The sequence below is a fragment of the Brachionichthys hirsutus genome, chromosome 2 (genome assembly GCF_040956055.1).
Source record: "Brachionichthys hirsutus isolate HB-005 chromosome 2, CSIRO-AGI_Bhir_v1, whole genome shotgun sequence".
Taxonomy (NCBI): domain Eukaryota; kingdom Metazoa; phylum Chordata; class Actinopteri; order Lophiiformes; family Brachionichthyidae; genus Brachionichthys; species Brachionichthys hirsutus.
The window spans coordinates 15,738,161-15,758,181 of record NC_090898.1 but is presented as its reverse complement, the minus strand read 5'-3'; the positions used below and the strand labels follow the sequence as shown (position 1 = coordinate 15,758,181).

The 20,021-nt window shown below is 53.7% G+C and overlaps 1 protein-coding gene across 1 annotated transcript; it reads right to left on the bottom strand.

Annotated features, from left to right (window-relative positions):
* Positions 1 to 11,265: 11,265 nt before the first annotated feature.
* LOC137898876 (DNA (cytosine-5)-methyltransferase 3A-like) lies at positions 11,266 to 19,273 on the bottom strand. The gene is made up of 25 exons (XM_068742933.1): positions 19,150 to 19,273; positions 18,906 to 19,051; positions 18,372 to 18,556; positions 16,618 to 18,298; positions 16,441 to 16,531; positions 16,326 to 16,361; positions 16,191 to 16,225; positions 15,786 to 15,938; positions 15,343 to 15,405; positions 15,117 to 15,266; positions 14,919 to 15,026; positions 14,385 to 14,514; positions 14,180 to 14,296; positions 14,060 to 14,104; positions 13,894 to 13,973; positions 13,699 to 13,811; positions 13,434 to 13,617; positions 13,261 to 13,345; positions 13,032 to 13,177; positions 12,852 to 12,942; positions 12,621 to 12,769; positions 11,864 to 11,949; positions 11,705 to 11,774; positions 11,486 to 11,604; positions 11,266 to 11,416 (listed from the first exon to the last, which is right to left on the bottom strand). The coding sequence occupies exons 1-25, from the start codon at positions 19,271 to 19,273 to the stop codon at positions 11,266 to 11,268; spliced, it is 4,338 nt and encodes a 1,445-aa protein (XP_068599034.1).
* Positions 19,274 to 20,021: the final 748 nt, after the last annotated feature.

Sequence of the window (20,021 nt, the reverse complement as noted above, 5' to 3'; positions counted from 1 at the left end):
TCAAGGTCGGACGTCTTCCCCCCTCCTCCTCCTCCTCCTCCTCCTCCTCCTCCTTCCTGCTGGTGTGGTCTCATTAAAACTCACACGTAGCTATAAACAGCCAGAGCTCCTCGTCCTAAAGGGCCTTTTGCCTGAATCACTTCTGCTTCTGCTGCCAAAATCTCTTCAGCTCGTCCTTCCAAACCGTTTGTTATTCGCTCACAGCGAAGGGCCGGATGCGTTTGAGTCACCGAGTGGAGCTCAACGTTCTCCTTCTGTTCGTCGGCACCACAGAAAATGTTGTTAGTTTGAAATGTCTTCATCATCATGCATCCTGTTTGTAATTTTTGTCGTCCCCTGGTCTAGTTAAGTGACGAGCGTGGAACATAAAACCTCGGTAATCTGGATCAGAATCCCGGCAGAGCTTTGCTCCGCTGTTAAACGAGACTCCATTGTGGCGGCCAGACTCTCTTTCTTTCAGCCAGGGTGTGTGTGGTGGTGTAAAGTTACCCCCCCCCACCCCCACCCCCACCCCGCCTTACCCCCTATAGCCCTCTCATATATTGAATTCCACTCTCAAGAGTTCCCTCGTAAAACATCTCTCCGCTTTATCCAAACGACGTCCCGCTCGGCGAACGTTCCCGAGTGCAGCTCTGTGCTGCAGCTCATCCGACGGGAGCTTAAAGGTAGACCGAGCGAGCGCTGACGCCTTGCTGTCGACTCCGCTTCCAGGTGGCAAAGAGCGTGTCTCTCCGGCTGCACAACGAGCTGGAGGCGGTGCAGAAGAAGAACTCCCAGTTGGAGTGGGAAAACGAGGCGCTCGGCGAGAAGACGCAGGAGCTGGAAGTGTCCAAGCAGGTCTTACAGGCCGAGGTGGAGAAAGCCCGAGAGGTGAAGGCCCGGCACCGAATCACCGTCGCACCTCGCTGGTCCCAGCGGCGTATTTGTTTTTTAAGCTTCCTGAATGATTTAGGTTCGGCTTGTTTAAGTTAAACGAGGAAGTAGGAGAGCGAGAATCCTTACAAATATTGAACCAGGAGTTTCATTTGCATATACGCCTTAGAAAGATCTTAAGTCAAACTTAGACTAAATCGCCACGGAAACATAAGCCGCCTCCATCCCTCTGGTATAGGAATCCTCCTCTAAAACACAGCTGTCCCCATCGCAGCCAGTTGTCCCTCTCCTCCTCTCTGTCAGGTGACACTTGACCCCGGGGGGGGGGCACGGTAGCAGCTGCCCGGTGCCTGGGCCGGGTGAAGCAGCCCGGTATGCCGCAGCCTGAACTCCAGACCGGGCTGATATCCTCAGCTGATGCATCTAGAAAAGGGAGCGAGGCTACAACGGATGCCAGAAATAGCCTTTCTCTCGCTATTAAGCGAGGCTAAATCTGGATCAGCGCGTATTACGGAATTCAATGAGGCCGGCGTTTGCGTGCCGACACACTGACCTACAACCGTCCCCGCCCACGCGTCCATCAAACGGAGGCTGCCGCACCCCGACCGCCATTCAATTTCTCACTCCTGCTACTCGTTTTATTTTCACGGGCCCCCCCTTTCTGCCCCGATGACTCCTGCAATTACGATTGTGCACTTCGGCGCCACGTGTTCAGCTTAATCCAGGATTCGGCGCTTTGGCACGAGCTCAGTCTGGCCCAATCATCGGAGACATCTGCTAGGCCCTTTTATCCACTTAGACGACCTCATCTAGGGGGGCAGGACGCAGCCTGCATGGGCGGTTGGGCCGGATGGCGAGAGTCAAAGCATCCCTGATGATAATGGGACCATAAATAAGGGTTTGTAAAGACACAGAAACTTTCAGATCAGGAAGTTGATTTGTTGCTTTTACGCCTTATTCCTGAGAGGTGGATGAGCCGGTTGAGATCGGGGTAAATTCTCACAGCAAAAGAGTTGCTTTTAGTGAGTAACTTCTAAACTAATGATGATGTCAATGTGAATCCAGTCGCTAAAGTTTTGTTTTCATCGGTAAGGAATCTAAAAAATATAGATAAAATAATAGTATCATATGTCGTATCTTCTTACGAAACCCTTGAAAGGAAATGTGGCATTTTTCTGCTGACTTCTGAATATTTCCACCCCCAACGATCATTTCTGCCACGTTTCCGTAAATCAGAGCACTCTGAAGAAGAAAAGCAGTCGATCTACATCCTTCAAGTCTGAGAAGAGGCTCTCTCAACCGATTGAGGTTTGATATGTGGCGCGTCTTTTTTATGTGATCCATCACCTTCGTCGGAAGGGTATTCATTGTCGCTTTGTACGCACAAATAGGACGACGGCGCCGATCTCAGGTGCCAACTCCACTTTGCTAAAGAAGAATTAGCTCTCATCTGCAAGAAGCTCACCAAGCTGGCGTCAGACGGCGAAGCGATGCGCGAGGAGCTGGCGAAATACCGCTCGGTCTACGGCGACGTGGACGTCACCCAGCCACCGGGGGGCAGACAGAGCGCCAGCCATGCCCGGGAGGCGGAGGTCAAGGTTCACCTCAGACTGGTGGAAGAGGAGGCCACGCTCCTCAGCCGGCGTATCGTTGAACTGGAGATAGAAAACCGCGGGCTGCGAGAAGAAATGAGGGACCTGAGGGAGAAAATAGGGAGAGGAGGCGAGGAAGAGGAAGAGGAAGAGGAAGAGAATCAAGAGACGCCGGAGGAAAATCTGTCAGACAGTCGGGGAGGTTTGAAAACGGGATGCTCGGCGTGCGAGACGGGACAAGACGAGGCGGCGGGAGAAGGTCAACGTGACCTTGAGACATCTTTGTCCCAGACAGAGGACGCTCCCGGCCGTGTCCCTCGAGAAGGTCCGGTCGGTGGCGAGCAGGAACCCTCAGAGAGTCCTGAGGGTGAAAGCCACGAAACGCGTGACGGGGGTGTCAAAGGACTGACGGCAAAAGACTACGAGACTCTCCAAACTCTCCGGGATCATTCCCGCATTTTGGTTTCGGCCATTCGACTGCTGGAGACGCCGCCGAAGGACGGCCGCCGCTCATCGCCGCCCCGCGATGCTTTAGCCTCCCGGACAGACGCGGAGTCGAACGGGAAGACGCAGGCGTTCTCACCGGGACCTTTGGGCGAGGCTTGGGCGCCGCTACAGGCCATGCTGTTGGGTTTCATCGATCGGGTGGAAGTGTTCCTGACAGGAGAAGACTTGGACGAACTCGCCGTTCACAGAGACGGCTGCGACTGGGGCTTTGACGCTCAGGGTGCGGCCGCATGGAGTCAGTGGGACCTCCTGCGCCGCTGCAGGGACCCGAAAATGCGACTTTCATTGCAGATTTTGTGGCTCCTTCATCAGTGGTGTCAAGTTCGAGTTCCGGGGCTGGATGGAAAAGAGGTGAAAACCCAACCGAAGCGTTTGATTTCTGTCGTTGAGGTAGCTCCGTCGTCAATCTACGCCGTGCGTTTCTTGTTTTGTTTTTGTTTTTAAATGCAGGGGAAAGACAAAACCGCATCTGCGCTCCAGGGATTGTTGCAGGATCTTGTCGCGGAGCTTCGGGACGACTGGGAGGCCGAGGCCACCCGGGGCGAGGCCACCCGGGGCGAGGCCGCCGAGGTGAGGCTGGGCGTCCGCGTCGGAGGCGGGTCGTCCTGTTGATGATCCGTCCTGCTGGACTTCATCAGGCATCGTGGAGAGACTCACGCCAGAGTATTTAGGCTAATCTCTTGGAGAGGCTTCAGCCCGACGGGGGGGGGGGGGGGGGGCTGCACGAAAAGCACTCTGAGCGGCCGCCGTGCACGGTCTACGCCTGATGCACGCGTTGGAGCCTTAAAGCGCAGCTCTGAAATTCTACGTGCACGCTGCTGATGTTTTTCCTCTTTATTTCACCAGCTAGTCTGTAATCCCTCCTCTCCTCAGAGCGAAAAGCGAGCTCTCGCAGTCCCGCTAGCGCTTCTGTGGGACTCAAAGCTACGAGTCAGCCGCCGTGTCTGTCTTTGCTGACACTGCAGCTCGCCGTTATCATCCTTTCGGAGTTTCTGACTTTGATGTCGACATCCAAGCTGTAATTGCGACGTCTTCTCCATTACGATAGCCACGCTAACGCTCGAGCTACAGCGCTAACGCAATGGCTTGAAGGTTTGACCTGATGAAAACTCAAAGTATTTCTGGGGATCAAAAAGGTCTGTGCAAAATTCTGCCAGTCCGTCCAGTCGCTGTTGAGATGGTCTGAAATGATTGAAGCGCCTTGAACCTGTTATTCTTTTTGATCTTTATTTCCCCTCTCTTTGCTCAGGCTACCGTCGGCGCCATCTTCCACGCTGCCGCTGACAGGTCGGTGTTTTCCGTATATTCATCTCACTCTCGTCTCTCTGAGGTCTTAATTCGCGCGTCTCTTGCTTTTCTGAAAATCTGCAGCCTCAAAGGGAAACGATTCAGGGGCCCGTTTCCGCCGCGCGGCTGCACGAGGAGGAACTGGTGCTACTTGAGCCAGGAGGCGGCCCGGCTGGACCAGGAGGACCCCGTTAGGACCTGGGACCATCTCATCATGCCGCTTAGCTTCCCCGGTCTGGACTTTGAGCAGATGTCCCTGGACAGGAGCCACACTGCCCCGGAGAAGTCGGCCTTCCGGATCTACTACAGCCCCCCGTCTGCTCGCAGAGTCCGGCTGGCTCAGCTGAAGCAAAGCCCGGCCGCAGACGGGGGTTCCGTCAACACGGCCCCCCCTTGGTGCACGCCGCCGACCGCCTTCTCTCAGCTCTACGTGAGTGACTCCGCCAACCTCAGCGATGACATGAAGGAAATGAGCGCCAGCTGGAGGCAGAAGGTCCTGGTCGCTCCACCGGAGACGAGGGGGAGGTCACCGGGGCACTGGGTGGGCGTGGCCTGCTCGGGTACTCAGACCCAAACGAAGCCGCAGACGGTGAGTGTTGGTCTGCAGACTGATGGGACGCATGAGGCGGCTGCCGCGAGAAGCAGCCCCCCCAGAGTCCCGAGCTCGGCCCTGGGCTCGGCCCGGTCGCTGGATGGGGCGGGAGGAAGAGTCGACAGGCCCAGAGCCGCCGCCTCTTCGCCGAAACTGTACCGGAGACACTCCAGTTCCGGCGCGTCCTCTCCCCACTCGTCCACCAATCTGAGCTCCTCCTCGTCCGCCTCCGCCTCCAGAGAGCGGGCGATGTGGAACCTGAATCACCAAAGCAACGGCGGCGGCGTCCCGTGGAGCAGACAAAGCGGCCACAGAGGAGGCGCAGGGCCGACCCTCGGTTCTCCGAGCAGCTCCACGGCTTCCAGCAAACCTGCGAGCGCCAACCGTTACGGCATGGTGACGGAGTTCCTACGCAGGGTGAGCGGCCGCGCGGAGAAACCGGGCGCCGGCCACAAAACGAAGGGAGGCCTGAAGCACCTGGAAAGGGTTCCGGCGGCGAGGCCCCCCGCCGCTCCGCTGCAGAGGAGCGACAGCGTGACCAGGATCGTCAACCAGAGGTTCATGAAGCAGAGAGAGGAGAAGGGGAGCGGCGTGACCCACGGCGTCCGACACCGCCGGAGCACCGTGACAGCCGAGGTGAGCGGCGGCGCGGGAAGCGTGTCTGTCTCGCGTTTAAAGCTGTGGAACTAAAACAGAATCCCGTTCCTGGCATTTCACCGCGCTTCCCGTCTCACGTCTGTCCTCTCCTCCGGTTCTCCCGAACAGGACGGGAACTACGACTGCAGCTCCGGCGGCACCTTGACCTTCTGCTTCGCCCGCTCGTCTCGCTCCGGCCAGAGGCAACCGTCAAACCAGAGCAAGGCCGCCAGGCGCAGACGCTCGCCTCCAGCCGGGACGGCGGCGGAATCCCAGACCTGCGAGTGAACGGCAGGAGAAACGCCGGCGATGCTGTTACCTCTGGTCAGAGCCACCGGGACGGAATCTAAAATGTCAAGATTGAACTGGGTGAACTGGTAGACGGTGTTCGGGTCGTTTTGGACACTCGTGGTGACTCGGTGTTGTAACTGGTGCAATTTGTGCAACCCATCTCTATGGATGGAGAGATTCTGCACTTGTATTGTGGACTGAAAATTCATTTTATATCATCTGTCTTGCATTTTGTCGAGAATGACTTTGTTTTGTTGAATAAATCTTATTACACCTCCGCCAAGGATTTTGTTTTTTTATATATATATATATATTTTATATTCAGTTTTCTCATTCAAAGTTCACAAACACTGCCAGTGCTAACGTATATTCACATGAAAAAATCTGGTGTTCTAGTAGGAGGTTATATTTTTGATGCTGTTTGTTTGTTTGTCAGCAGAATTATGGAAAAACTGCAGATTTGACCTTGATGAAAAAAAAATCTGAAGATGGGTCTTGGTCTAATTTAGATCCCATTAAATTTTGAGAGCGATCCGGATATCCGTCTGGATTTTTTTTTGTACTGTACTTATAATGGAGGCTTAAAAAAAAAAAAAGAGTTTCTTGGCGGAGGTCTGTGCTCTCCTAGTTTAAGTTGTTCTCTCCAGGCTGTCTTGTCACACGCTCAAAAAGAAAGTGCTAAGAAGTTAATAAGATCACATGTCCTTGTCTGTGAGTGGCGTACACCCTCTCTCTCTCCCTCTCCCTCCCTCTCTCTCTCTCTCTCTCTGATTGTGCGCTACTGAAACGCTGCTGCAGCACAGTTTGAAGCGAAGCGTCTGGATTACACCTGGAATTATTGCCTCGCAGCGGGAGGTGGCAGATCCGCTTCAGATCTGTCTCCTGTCGGCAGCAGCTGACCGGCCGTGGTCAAGGACAGATCAGCTAAAACGAGTCACGCAATCACATGGTGTCACGTTTCCACTCAGCAAATGTGTTCATGCTTCAAACATAAACGACGTGTGGGTCCCATGCCAGAGGACGGGGGGGTCCCATCCCAGAGGCCGGGGGGTCCCATCCCAGAGGACGGCCTAGATTCATACACCTGAGAAGGTGCATTTTTATTACGTAAATCAAACTTGATGAGGTACAAGAATATCATGAACAGGATGTTATATTAAAAATAGGTTTAACCCGGCACAAGATTATCATGTAGGGCCCCAAAAATGTTCCAGATAGATTAGCTGCTCTTTTAGGTCATTTGAGTAGATTTGTTTTTCTTTTTATCCAAATAATTTTCACCACGAAACATACAAAAAAAGTACATGACATAAAATTAAAAGAATTAGTGTGACCCCCATTAACATCAATATAATATACAAAAGACAAAAGACTGTTATTTCATATAGAAATAATTTAAATCAAAATACACTCTAGAGTTGTAGAAATGCGCCGCTGCGTGGACTTACCAGTCTCTTTGTGTTGAATGAAACAGCGGCTAGTCTGTCCCTTAGTAAATCTAGCAATGATTATCTTAATTTAATTAATCGCACAATGAAAGAGATTAAACAAAAGCAATACCAAAAAACGGGGAAAACCTGCTTTCAAATAGAGAAACGGTTATTTAGTTCCATCCCACCTCTGCCTCCAGTCGCACAGACAGGAACGCCGCAGTTACGCTGCAGTTCCTGATCTCCCCCGAGGGGGGCGCTGAAACCTCAGCGCTGCCCCTTTTCCTCAGTTTTGTTCCGTCTTTATGGCGCTCGTTGGTTGGCACAGCGGAGCTAGTGGCTAGTAGCTAGTAGCTAGTAGCTAGTAGCTAGTAGCTCCTCCGCTTCGCTCGGAGATGTTCCGGTTCGCGTTTGGACATAAGTCTGAGTCCGAATGGAGGCCGTGTTCTCCCGGTTCGACTCTTATAACTTCGAGGCCGACCGGCGGTTTCAGGAAGGACTGAAGACTTTAAACGGAAGCGGCGGAAACGCGCACGAAAACAAAGTGCTGGACATGAAACTGTTCTTTTATGACAGGTGCGTGACGTCACACCGTCAAGGAGAGTCTGCAACGCCTTCTATTCTCATAATTATTGATACGTTTGAACACTTGGAACCCGGCCTGTTTCTTAACTTGCCTTTAAAATGGCGTCCCTCTTTATCATTCAATGTTTTATCAGGTTTGTGGAGCCGATAGACCGGAGAAGCTACAAACACTGGAGCCCTCCTCCTCCTCCTCCTCCTCCTCCTCCTCCTCCTCCTGGTGTGATGCAGGTGGGCGATGAAGAGCTGCACCAGAGGACCGGTTTCGATCCCGACTGTCCTGTCAGCATCGACCAGAGAGCAGAGTCCTCTGCAGAGACGGAGGGGAGACGTCTCTCCTTCACGGAGGTGATGCGGCTGGTCCAGGAGGGGAAGGAGGTGCCCGGGTTGACGAAGCCGGACGTAAAAGCGTCCAACCGGAGTCCCACCGCGTCTCGGATGGAAAGGATGTCAAAACCCTGGGACGTACCGTCCAAGTCCAAGTGATCCCGAGCTTCTGACGGGCGCAAATGGGCTTTAGAAAACGTTTCCTAAATGAAGAAATGTTCAAAACATTTGTTGTTTGTACATTTAGGTTCTCATTTATAGACGACGCCTTCGAAAAGGTTGAAAAACGCGCTGAATCCGCGTTAAAGGAGAACAAGAGCGCAGCATAAACGTGTCATTAAAGCTCCCGAACTATTGAAAACTCATTTAGTGTTTTAGTTCTACGCGTAGAAAGAGAATAAGAGATTCTGCGAGGCGGGCTGGACTCGCCTCAGTGAGGTCGGACGGCGCCGCTTACTGATGTTGTAAAATAGAAGGAAATAAAGACAATTATTATTGAATTTGAGGGTTTTATTTGAGATGCCGAAGTAAAAAAAGTAAACATTTTGGCTCAGATGAGTTTAAATGCCTGAGAAAAAGTCACGAGTACACTTTGTTCAGTTTGTTTTCTTCGAGCTATAAATCACGCTACTTTTTTTTTATTATTATTATTTCATTAAAACACACACAGTTGAAAAAATCAACACACATGGGAGCTACAGGCTAGAAGAAAAGTTCACTTTGAGGTGGCGCAGATTAAGGTCACAGGTAAAAACAGAACATCAGCACCGTCAGGGATCAGACGGTCCACTGCGGACCCATCACACAGAACCAGCAGGGATCAGACGGTCCACTGCGGACCCGTCACACAGAACCAGCAGGGATCAGACGGTCCGCTGCGGACCCGTCACACAGAACCAGCAGGGATCAGACGGTCCACTGCGGACCCGTCACACAGAACCAGCAGGGATCAGACGGTCCGCTGCTGACCCGTCACACAGAACCAGCAGGGATCAGACGGTCCAGTGCGGACCCGTCACACAGAACCAGCGGTCCAAACACAAAGCAGCACCGTCAGCTCGACTCCAACAGGGTTGGATCAAACTTTAAAAACACAGTTGTGTATTCAAATACTAAGCTGGGAACACCTTAAATGCTGTTTGAAGAGAATTAGAAAAAGCTTAACGTTTCCATAAAAAGAAGCACCGATTCTTTTACCGATTCATCTCTAGATTAAGTTCTTGACTACTTGAATGGTTCAGATGTTTTGTCCGGTTAAACTGGTGAAAAGTCTGTTTCCATTTTCCCCAGTGTCTTATTTTTTTGGCTGTCATTATTAATTAAGGCAAGATTTTCTACAACCCCCCCCCCCCCCCCCCCCATCTGTACGTACAGCACATGTTTTAAATCCATCCGCACAGTGTTTTTATTTTAAAAAGGCACCTTCGCGTTAAAACAAAGCAGCGAGCCTCTGCTTGCCCAACTTCCGTCATTACAAATAAAGTTTTTTTGTTTTGTTTTTTATGACACTCAATCTTTTTGTTATTAAAGTGGGGAAACGTGAAAAACGACCGTCCTGATCCTCCGTCTGCAGCGCCGCCCGACAGCAACTACAAAAGACGGCAGTTTTTCCACAATGAGTGGACACAGAATGTTTTTGGTTTGCTATAAATAGTTTTCTATAAATCGTGCAAATACAGTGAATAAAATTACAGTGAGAATGAATTTTGATTTTAAAAAAAGCACATTTAAAAACTGTCTGGTTCAAGAATAGATTCGCAGCAAACGATTAAAAACCTTATAAAGTACGGAGGCTGTAGAAACGTGTTCATTCTTATAAATTAAATACAAAATTTCTTTTTTTTAATCCAGTGTTGAGGTAGCGACCTTGGGCCTGCACCGCGGAGCGAGGTCAACGGTTCGGATTCACCGAGTGATCGAGGAAAACTGGACGTCCAGATAATTAAATCACAAGAACGACGATAAGAACCTGCAGGAAGACCAGGAAGCTGTTTTCCTCTAAGCTGATTGGTCGGCACCGGAGCTAATGAGGTTCTCCAGATGTCTCCAGCTGAGCAGGATGGTGACTCCTAAAAAGTTAGACCAGCTTCCGGATGCAGGAAAACCCAGCGACGATCCGCCGCAGCTCGCTCCGTGATTCAGGCCCATATTCTGAGCAACGTTAATATTGGATCACTGTCGTCTATCGAAAGGAGGAAAAGCCCTGAAACGTGGCGCCGTCCGGCGGCGGCGGCCGAAGACCGGCAGGATTCCTTTCTACAAGTCACGCTAAATCTAAAAGAAGAAGAAAAAACAGTCTGAACTACAAGGCGGAGGAGAGACGGAGGAGAGACGGAGGAGAGACAGAGGAGAGGGGGAGGAGAGACGGAGGAGAGACGGAGGAGAGAGGGAGGAGAGACGGAGGAGAGGCAGAGGAGAGGGGGAGGAGAGGGGGAGGAGAGACGGAGGAGAGAGGGAGGAGAGACGGAGGAGAGGCAGAGGAGAGGGGGAGGAGAGGGGGAGGAGAGGTAGAGGAGAGACGGAGGAGAGGCGGAGGAGAGAGGGAGGAGAGGGGGAGGAGAGACGGAGGAGAGACGGAGGAGAGAGGGAGGAGAGACGGAGGAGAGGCAGAGGAGAGGGGGAGGAGAGGGGGAGGAGAGACGGAGGAGAGAGGGAGGAGAGACGGAGGAGAGACGGAGGAGAGACGGAGGAGAGACAGAGGAGAGGGGGAGGAGAGACGGAGGAGAGACGGAGGAGAGAGGGAGGAGAGACGGAGGAGAGGCAGAGGAGAGGGGGAGGAGAGGGGGAGGAGAGACGGAGGAGAGAGGGAGGAGAGACGGAGGAGAGGCAGAGGAGAGGGGGAGGAGAGGGGGAGGAGAGGTAGAGGAGAGACGGAGGAGAGGCGGAGGAGAGAGGGAGGAGAGACGGAGGAGAGAGGGAGGAGAGACGGAGGAGAGAGGGAGGAGAGACGGAGGAGAGGCAGAGGAGAGACGGAGGAGAGACGGAGGAGAGGGGGAGGAGAGACGGAGGAGAGGCAGAGGAGAGAGGGAGGAGAGAGGGCGGACAGAGGGAGGAGAGACGGAGGAGAGAGGGAGGAGAGAGGGAGGAGAGAGGGAGGAGAGACTGAGGAGAGGCGGAGGAGAGACAGAGGAGAGACGGAGGATTCCGTTCACAGCTGCTTCTCGCATTGGAAATAATCCTTCAGGGGGGCGAAGAGGTGTCGGATGACGGGCACGCTCCAGGAGCGGCCCAGAACTCTCTGCCGCTGCATCCGGCCCATGTTGTTCACGTCCGTGTAATGTTTGGGGAAGCCGAAGATCCTGGAAGAGGAAACGTCCGTTGACTGCGAGCGCACAGACGGGAGAGCGGGCGGCGCCGGGATTCCTTACTGCTCCATCTCGGTGCACCACAGGTAGTCCTCCTTGCCGTTCATGTCGACGGGCAGCGGGCCCATCTTGCCCTGCCGGATGGAGTTGGATTTTGTCGTGATGGTGCGGACTTTGTCGAACTGGAAGGAGAGACGACGGGTTCAGTGTCACAAGTCGCTGAAACGCTTCGAGGGCCGATGGGGGTCTTTTTTTTGGGTTTTTTTGTCCCGGGAACTCTACCTTGGCACTGCGTCCGACTTCCAGACAATCCTGGAGGGTCACTTTGTCGTCCAGAGACGTAGCCAGAGGTCTAAAGAGAAACACGGAGGAGCCGCGGCGCCGCGTCAGGAGCAGAGATTTCGCCTCCTGGTGGAAGAACCGGCACGGATTCCTACGTACCTGTTCATGCCCGGGAGGTTCCCCCAAAAGTAGCGCGCTCGGTGAGCCGGGCTGACTTTGATCGCATCGATGAGGATTGGATTACACTGAAAAAGAAAAGACGATCAGAGATTGCAGACGCTCGCCTCTTGTGAGACAGTAAACACGGCGCTTCCGGATCAGAGGGGCCAAACCTGCGCTAGCTTGCTGCTCCGGAACGGGGAAAGATACAACTACAACTGGAACACATATGAAACTAGAATGAACTATGAGTCTGCACACCAAATGTGAAGTCTCTAGCTCCAAAATGGAGGTCAGGATGGACTCCTGAAAAATGCAGATTTTAGAACACAAATTAGCTCTCAGATCCGGATTGGGATCCGGATCCAGCCGAAATTAGTCATGGTCATAGACCTTTATTTAAGGAGTACTTATGTGTGATTTTTTTTCAGATCCATACCACCATATGTTTTGAAGAGATTAAGAAAAATGTCAAAAAGTGCCCTATCTCACAATGTTAAAGAATCCTTTAAATAATTCTAGAATCTGGATCCAGATCCGGATCAACGCCATTCTCGGGGAGGACCGACCCACGGACAGAACCTTGCTTGCGTATAAAATTCAAGTCGATTGGGTTCCTAGTTTTTGAGTTATGCACGCGGACAGACAGACAGACAAACGGACCCAATTGCAATACCCTCGCCTCCCCTTCGGGGGTGAAAAAGGAAACAAATACAAAGATCGCGCTGCAAAATGGGAGCCAAATATCCCCGGTCACCTCGAGGAACCGGCCGATGTCGGACTTGTCGTGGGCGCTCATGAAGACGACGTTCTCAAACAGCCAGAAGAACGGCCGCTCGTCGCCCTCCTTCGGCTTCAGCATGGCCAGGATGCGGTAGAACTCGAAGAAGAGCCGCCCGGTTCCCTCTGCAGGACGAACGGGGGACAGAACCAGTGAGACGTCGGGGGGGGGGGACGCCGGCGCCGTGTCAGCTCAGGGGACTCGTACCGAATAATCCCTTCCGGAGCGGGTTGACCATGGACAGGTCGTTGCACGGACTGCCCCCGATCAGCAGGTCGAACGGGCCCCATTCCGACAGCTGGAACGCAACGGCTGCACGTTAAGCGGCTATCTCCGGCGCCGTTTACGGCTCGGGCTCCTCCCTCCGCCGCCCCGGCCCGTACTCACGTGCTTCCTGGTGATGGTCCGGACATCGTTCACGTACTCGATCTTCCCCTGGTGCTTGACCATCCCCACGGTGATGGAATCGTCGCAGATCTCCGAGGCGATGTAGCGCTCCACCTTGAAGCCCATGTCCCTGAGCACCAGGTACCCTGGGGGGGGGGGGGGGTACACTTACAGGTAAATGACCCGGATTGTTGCGTAGCAGGCGAGAGCGTGACACGCGTGAGCCGACCTGTTGCAATGCCGTCAAAAAGCGAGAGCACTCTGATTGGCCGGCGCCGGTCGGCGGGGATGGAGGGATACACCCTGTGAGGCTCCTGCGATAAACGGCGGCACGGACGCCGCTCGGCTTTTTTAAAATCTGCTCCTCGCATCGTCAGACGTGAACAATCGTGCGCTACGTACGAACTCCTGGGCGCTGTTGTTGACGAAGAAGTCCTGAACCTTGACGCTCCAGTCCGGCCTCAGGTTGAGGTTCCCGTCACACTGCGCCGGTTCACACATCAAGCAGCTCCACGGGTCGACGTCCTTCAGCGTGTCGAAGGTTCCTGGACCGATCAGGATGTCCAGACAGTCCTTACAGAAACACCTGGGGGAGGGCGGGGGGGCGGGATGATAAATAGACGTCTCGCCTCCTGCTAGCAGCTTCGAGCTCCCGGGTTGCGTTCACCTGCAGCAGCTGGCGTTGCCACAGAGGATCACCTCTAAGCCGCCGCAGCACACGGTGCAGTAGGACTGGTAGCCGTCTTCGTCGTAGCGATACAGCGTCTCGGTGAAGTTCTCCTGCGCACGGTGACACGGCGTTAGCGGCGGTGGCGTTTCAGACGACCGGGCGGCGGCGGAGGGACACGAGAGATGAGGTCACCTTGCATTTTAGACAAAGACCGCCTTTAAACAACGGGTGCTGCACGCCGACCTCCGACGAGCCGCAAGCCAAGCAAAAATCTGGAACAGCAAAAAAAGGTTAATTCCGTAAAAAACGAAGCGGTCGTTTCAAATCGAGTAGAAAAGTCTGACGCAAAAAAACGCACCTTCGATCGTTTTGCCTTTCTCATTCAACTTTCCTCTGATTGATTCTGCAAAGTGGAATAAAACGACGGTGACGACGGCTCGAAGCCTGCGTGGGTGGCGGGCGACTAAACGGCGGTTACCTCTGTTGCAGGCGACGGCGGACGCGCTCGCCTTGCTCTTAATCACATATTTCCTTTTTGCTGGCGGCTGGTAGTCAGACAGGGACGAGTCGGACGAACCGTGAGAGGCGGCGGCGTCTAATGTAAACAACAACAACAACAACAACAAGACGTTTATCTTTTGAGACGGCCCCAATGCAGCTCGGATCCACAAACCGTCTCCTACCAGGAGGGGCGAACCCTTCAGGCCCCGTCGGGAGGAATCCCTCAAAGGCCCAGTCCAGCATCAGCTTCAGCTCTTTCTCTTTGATCCCTTCCGCCTCGGCGAAAGACTTGGAACATCGTTCACCTGCTAACTGCAGACGACAAACGCTCGTCACTGGTCTCTGATCAGCTGCTGCTGATTATCACTGAAAGCCCCCCCCCCCCCCCCAGCGTGAGAACAAATATCTGGCACCCAACTCAGACGGGCAACACCCTCCCCTTAACTTATCAGTAAACTGCTGAAAGATCAATCAGGCACAAGAAAAGACAATATTCCCGGATGTAAAATCTTAAAGCTCAATCTGGACCAGGCTTTTATTTCTACGCAGCTGGCGACTCGTCCGGGGTGTAACCGGCGACCCGTATTTTGGATAAGCGGCTGAAGGGCGGGACGATTGCGAATGAAAAACCAGCCTATAAAGAATTAGGACGTTTACGCAGGTGGGCGTGGGAAAACAAAAGAGTCCGATCCTGGAAAGGCGTTTCCGTCTTTTACCTCAATGATCTGGAAGATGGCTTCCTTGTAGACGGGCAAGCCGTCGAAGGAGTTCTTGCAGAAGCACTTGGCGAAGGCGCCGAACGACACCAGCCCTTCCGTGTAGATCTGCAACGCGCAGAAAGGAGAGCGGCTCAAACGCGGTTCGGCGCCCGGCGCCCGGCGCGGCGCGCTCCTTGCAGACGGCGGGCCGCTAACCTCCGAGAACATCCCGTCTCCGAACCACTCCACCCGCCGCATTCCGGGCGGGGAGGATTTGTTCTTCCAAGGCATCACCATTCCGGGCCACCAGGAGAAGCCCTTCACCTTCCCCCACACCAGCTGCCCCGCCAGGAAGCCTTTCCCATCCTGCAGAAAAAAGGAAGATGGCGGCCGTCCTCGACGTCTCAGAGACACCAGCTCGCAGCTTTGACGTGTGTCTTACCCGGTAGGAACTCTTCCTCCGTCCTCTCGCCGGGGGTTTACTGGAAGGAGACGTCTCCTCCACCTGAGGGTTGAACAACTTTGTTTATCTCTGTCTCTCTAGATTCGCCGCCGTCCACCTGGATTTGAGTTTTAATCTCAGGTGCGACAGAGAGAATCATTCAGTAGGAGAAGACGAGAATAAAAAAAAAAACAGGCACAAATAAAACGTCTTCTTCAGACGAAAGGATCTAAACTTTAACGCGGGACTCAGAATAAAGGACGTTATCTCTCTTTTGTCTTATTTGACTCGCCGTTATGTGATGGGAGCGAACGCTGAATGTCCAAATGCTAATCCCTGCAGTGTTCTGAGTTCTATCCGTGCTTAATTTGTTTAGTTTTTAAGTTTAAAAAGTAAAAAGTAAAAAAAAAAGAATATTTGAATGCTTCTGATGGTTCACCTACCGCCTCATCGTGGGACTCCAGACTCTTCCTGTCCGGATCCGGACAGTCGGGCTTGGACCCGCCGCTGGCGCCGGCGCCGGCCTGAAACACGCCGCGGGCCTGCGGCTTCTGGCGGAGGCTGCTTTCCCAGCCGAAACCTCCTCGGCTGTTCTCCTGAGAGACGACACACTTAAAACACGGTGCAGACGGAAACGCGCAGCTAGCACGTAGCGGCGCGCGCGCTACACCTCGTTGCACCGCCGACGCCTCCGGGGGGGGGCGATGTCTGGAATAGTCATTTATCAGAATTCACTTTTGACAGCTTCCTGTTCGGTTGGTTTCGAGGATCCCTTTTTTTTGTGATTCGACTATTAATACATCAAAACTGCCGCGTTTAGATGTGGAAACGGAGCAGAAGATCTTTACCTCTCTCCACGAGGCGTAATGTTCAGCTATCGGTTCTTCAGGAGAGAGAAATGGAAAGTTACTTTACAAGCGCTACAAAATAACCTGCGACTTTGTAGATAATGCGAATAAAAAGGTTCAAAGTGTTCAACCGACCGTTTATCTTGGACAGGTGGACGGCGCACGGCTTCACTGTCGGAGAGACGCGTTTATCTCATCGGTTGCTTGTGCAGAACGTGAATTTAAGAAACGACGTTTGCATCCTGCTTACGTTTATTGTGAAGCTGGGGCCCGCCGTCGTCCTCGCCGTCCGTGACGGCCCGGCTCTCCGGGAAGGGGAAGGCGTCCTCATTTCCCAAAGACTGGGACAAAGAAGTGCACAATGATGAGTGCACGTGACAAAACTCGGGGGGGGGGGGGGGGGGTTCAGAGGCAGCGTTTAAAATACCTTGCTCAAAACTCGCTGGGCGTCCAGTGGAGGACGGGGGAACGACAGGAGGGTCAAAAGGAGCCTCCTGAGGACGGAGGTGCGCTTGGTGCCCCTCAGCGCCCGGGCCCAGCGCTGCTCTAGCGACGCCACTGCCGGCTCCTCCTTCTCGCCTCCGCCCTCGGCCAGCTGATACTCCTGAAACTCCCTCGCAAGCTGGCCGACCTTCTCGGGAGAACGGCAGATTCCCAGTTTGGCGCCGAGCTCGCCGACCGCCTTCGGGCCGATCCGGGGGCTCATCAGCTGGGCGACGCCCTTTAGCGCGTCCTCGCTCAGAGGCAGTTCTTCTGCGAGGCAACCCGTGAGAGCGACGTAGAAGCGCAGCGCCTCCTCCCGGAGCAGCGCCAGCGCCGCCGTGTTCTCCGGCCGCTCGAGGAAGTCCGCCGCGGCGTCCCCGCCCACGTTGAGCTCGGGGCAGAAAAAGTGGAAGCTCTCGTTCTTGAGGATTTGGGCGTCGTGCTCTTTGAGGAAGCGGACGGCGGCATGGGGGCGGAGGAAGCTGCGGGCGTAGGAGCGGAGCAGGTCGCTCGCCTGCTCCAGGATGAGCGTGATGTCGGCGCCTTCTGGCGTTTGCACGAGTCTCTGGAAGCCGCGCAGCGGCCGCAGCGCCCGCTCCAGGAACACGAAGGTCGCCTTGACTTTGGGATCCTGCAGCTGGGAGCAGATCGACTTCGCTCGCTCTTCGTCTTCGTCGCAAGACTGGAAGTAGGAAATGAGATCCGGCCACACTTCCAGGAGTTTCGTGACAAACAGGCAGAACGCCAGGCAGCCGGCGTCGAGGTGGAACGGAGCGTTTTCGCCGGCGGCGCCGGCGAAAAGGCCGTCGAGGTGGCTGCTCCTGGGGCAGAGGGCGTGGTGGGCGTGGATGTCCGCCATCAGCTCCTGAACCTGATTGGAGAGCGTCTTCATCCCGGCGCGGCAGGCGGCGTCGGCGACCCCGAACAGCCCGCCGAAGGCGACGGCGTTTGGGTTGAGCTTCCTGAGATGCGAGCAGATCTCCTCCGAGGCGGCGACGTTTGCGTCGCAATAAACAGCGGCGAGATTCTTCACGGGCAACTCGAACGTCGTCAGGGTCGCCACCACTGAGGCGGCGGTTTGATCGCCCGAGGCGTCCGCCGACTGGAGAGCGTCCAGGAATCGGACGCGACGCCTGGAGGCGACGGCGTCAAAGAAGCCGACGAGGACGACGGAGACGGCGTCGCCCTCGCCCAGCGCTACCCGTCCGTAAACGTACACGCAGTACGGGGTGCGCCGGCACGCCGATGTGATGTCTTTGGGGTGCTCGGCCCCCAGCTGGCAAAGTGCAAAATGCCTGGATGGCCCCTCCCCGCCGGCCGCGCCGGCGTGACGGAGTTTGCAGATGAAACGGACGGCGGCGTCGCTGCAGGGCGGCGGCTCAGAGGCGCGGTTCGGCCGACCGGCGTGCGTAGAAGACGGCGCCCCCCTGTGTTTTTTGGTTTGCGCGTGCCGCTGGAGATCCCCGAGGCCCCGGTGAAACGTGAGCAGGTTCACGTTACAAGAGCGGCAGTAAGAGTAGCGCTCGCCGAGGCCGCTGCGCTCGGCCCAATCGAAAACATCGTTCCACTTTTCGGAATAAAGGAAAGCGTTCAAGGCGCCGGTGCCGTTCTCATCCAGTTCGGGTCTCCCTAAGGGAACAGGAAGGGGGCGGGGCCATTTGGTATGAACGTGAGTTTATTATCACGGTGATGCAAAACGTCACGCCGCACTTACAGGAAGTGGGAGGCGCCACGGTGATGGGGCTGATCTCGAGGCTGCCCCGGGCCGTCACGGCGTCGTACTCGACGTTTTTCGCGTTGGCCTTGTGGAACGCTCGGAGCCACTTCAGGATCTCGAAGTTGCTCTTGAAGTCCCCTTTTATGAGTCGGTCAACTGGGATGGTCTAAAGAAATGAACACCTCAGCTTCAGTACACGGGCGCGGCTCGGTGTGTGTGTGTGTGTGCGTGTGTGCGTGTGCGTGTGTGTGTGTGCGTGCGTGCGTGCGGGCCACATGAGGCGCTGCAGACACTGACAGCAAAGCATCGTCTGTCTGAGAGAAAACTTTAGAGCATTAATGCTTATTTAACTACCAAGTTATTTTTGTTTCCTTTTTCATTTGAGTTCGTATTTTTCTACATTTTTAAGGCAATATTTTCACTTTTACTGCAAAGGAATATCGCCTCCAAATATCGGTTATTGGCTACCAATGATCGGTATCGGTCCCTGCTAAAAACCAACCGTCAACGCTAACCTGCGGGATGTCGTTCTTGCTGAAGGCTTCGTGAAGGAGCCCGAAGTTGTGCTTACAGTCGTCCTCGTCCTGCGCATCAAACTTCACCTTCGTCATGTCCACGGAGCCGGGAACGGTGCAATCCATGATCTGACAGTAGCACGCACCTGCGAGGTCGAACGGGTACGAAGACGGTTTGGGAAGCGCAGCATCACTCCTATTTGTTTCTCGCTGGCTAAATCGGACACGTGGCTGAACGGCTCACCTGAACCCATCTGCTGCAGCTCTTTGAATTTGGTCTTCAGCAGGTTGTTGACCCAGGCCAGCAAACTGAAGCGGTTGTGCTTTTCTGGGTTGGAGTTCGGAATCACGACCGTGCGGCTCGTCATCTTGCGGCGCTCTAAAAAAAAATATTAAAAAAAGATCAATCACGAAACATGATTTGTTTAACATCAGGGGAGGTGAATACAGTCGGGGTCAAGTTTTAGATTCCTGCCTGATGCGGCAAATGGATTTTTTTGAAGACTTTGTATTCGGTGTTAAAAATATTAAAAATATGAAATAAAATATATAAAATCTTATATGGCGTTCACGGAAAGACATTTTTAAATATGTGGCTTTCATCATGACTTCACCCACAAATCCTCATATCATGTATTATAAAACCTTCACCTATTTATTACAGAGGTACAACCAATTTAAAAAACAATTATGTATATTTTAAAACATAAGCACATTTTTCAAACACTTCCGGCTTCTATCTGTTAGTTTTGATGTATAAACTTTCCAAACGGATGCTTTTTAATGCCAGACATTACCCCCTGCCCCATTAATGACTTCTGTGCGTGGGTTCTAATCCCCTATTGCTTGTCTGAAGGGAAAAGGGAAAAGATTCCTCCATTAAATCGTCAAAACGTGTGTGTTTTTTTTTTTTGCTTGTTGGAGGACACGCTCAGATCCAACATCCGGGACACTTCGGCCACGCTGTTGTCTCCTCCCCCTTTTCTCCTCAATGTACAGAAAGAAAGAAAAAAGAAAAAAAACCTCAAATGAAATCTCGCGTTGTCTTTCTTTTGCCGCGAAAGTTCCCAGTTCTCAACTTTCACTGTCAAGGAAACTACTTTACATCATAAATGT

Coding starts and splice junctions, on each gene's coding strand:
- LOC137898876 (XM_068742933.1), bottom strand. CDS start 19,273: ATGACGAGCCGCACGGTCGTGATTCCGAACTCCAACCCAGAAAAGCAC. Junction 19,052..19,149: donor GCTGCAGCAGATGGGTTCAG/GTGAGCCGTTCA, acceptor TCGACCTCGCAG/GTGCGTGCTACTGTCAGATC. Junction 16,226..16,325: donor CCACCTGTCCAAGATAAACG/GTCGGTTGAACA, acceptor TCTCTCCTGAAG/AACCGATAGCTGAACATTAC.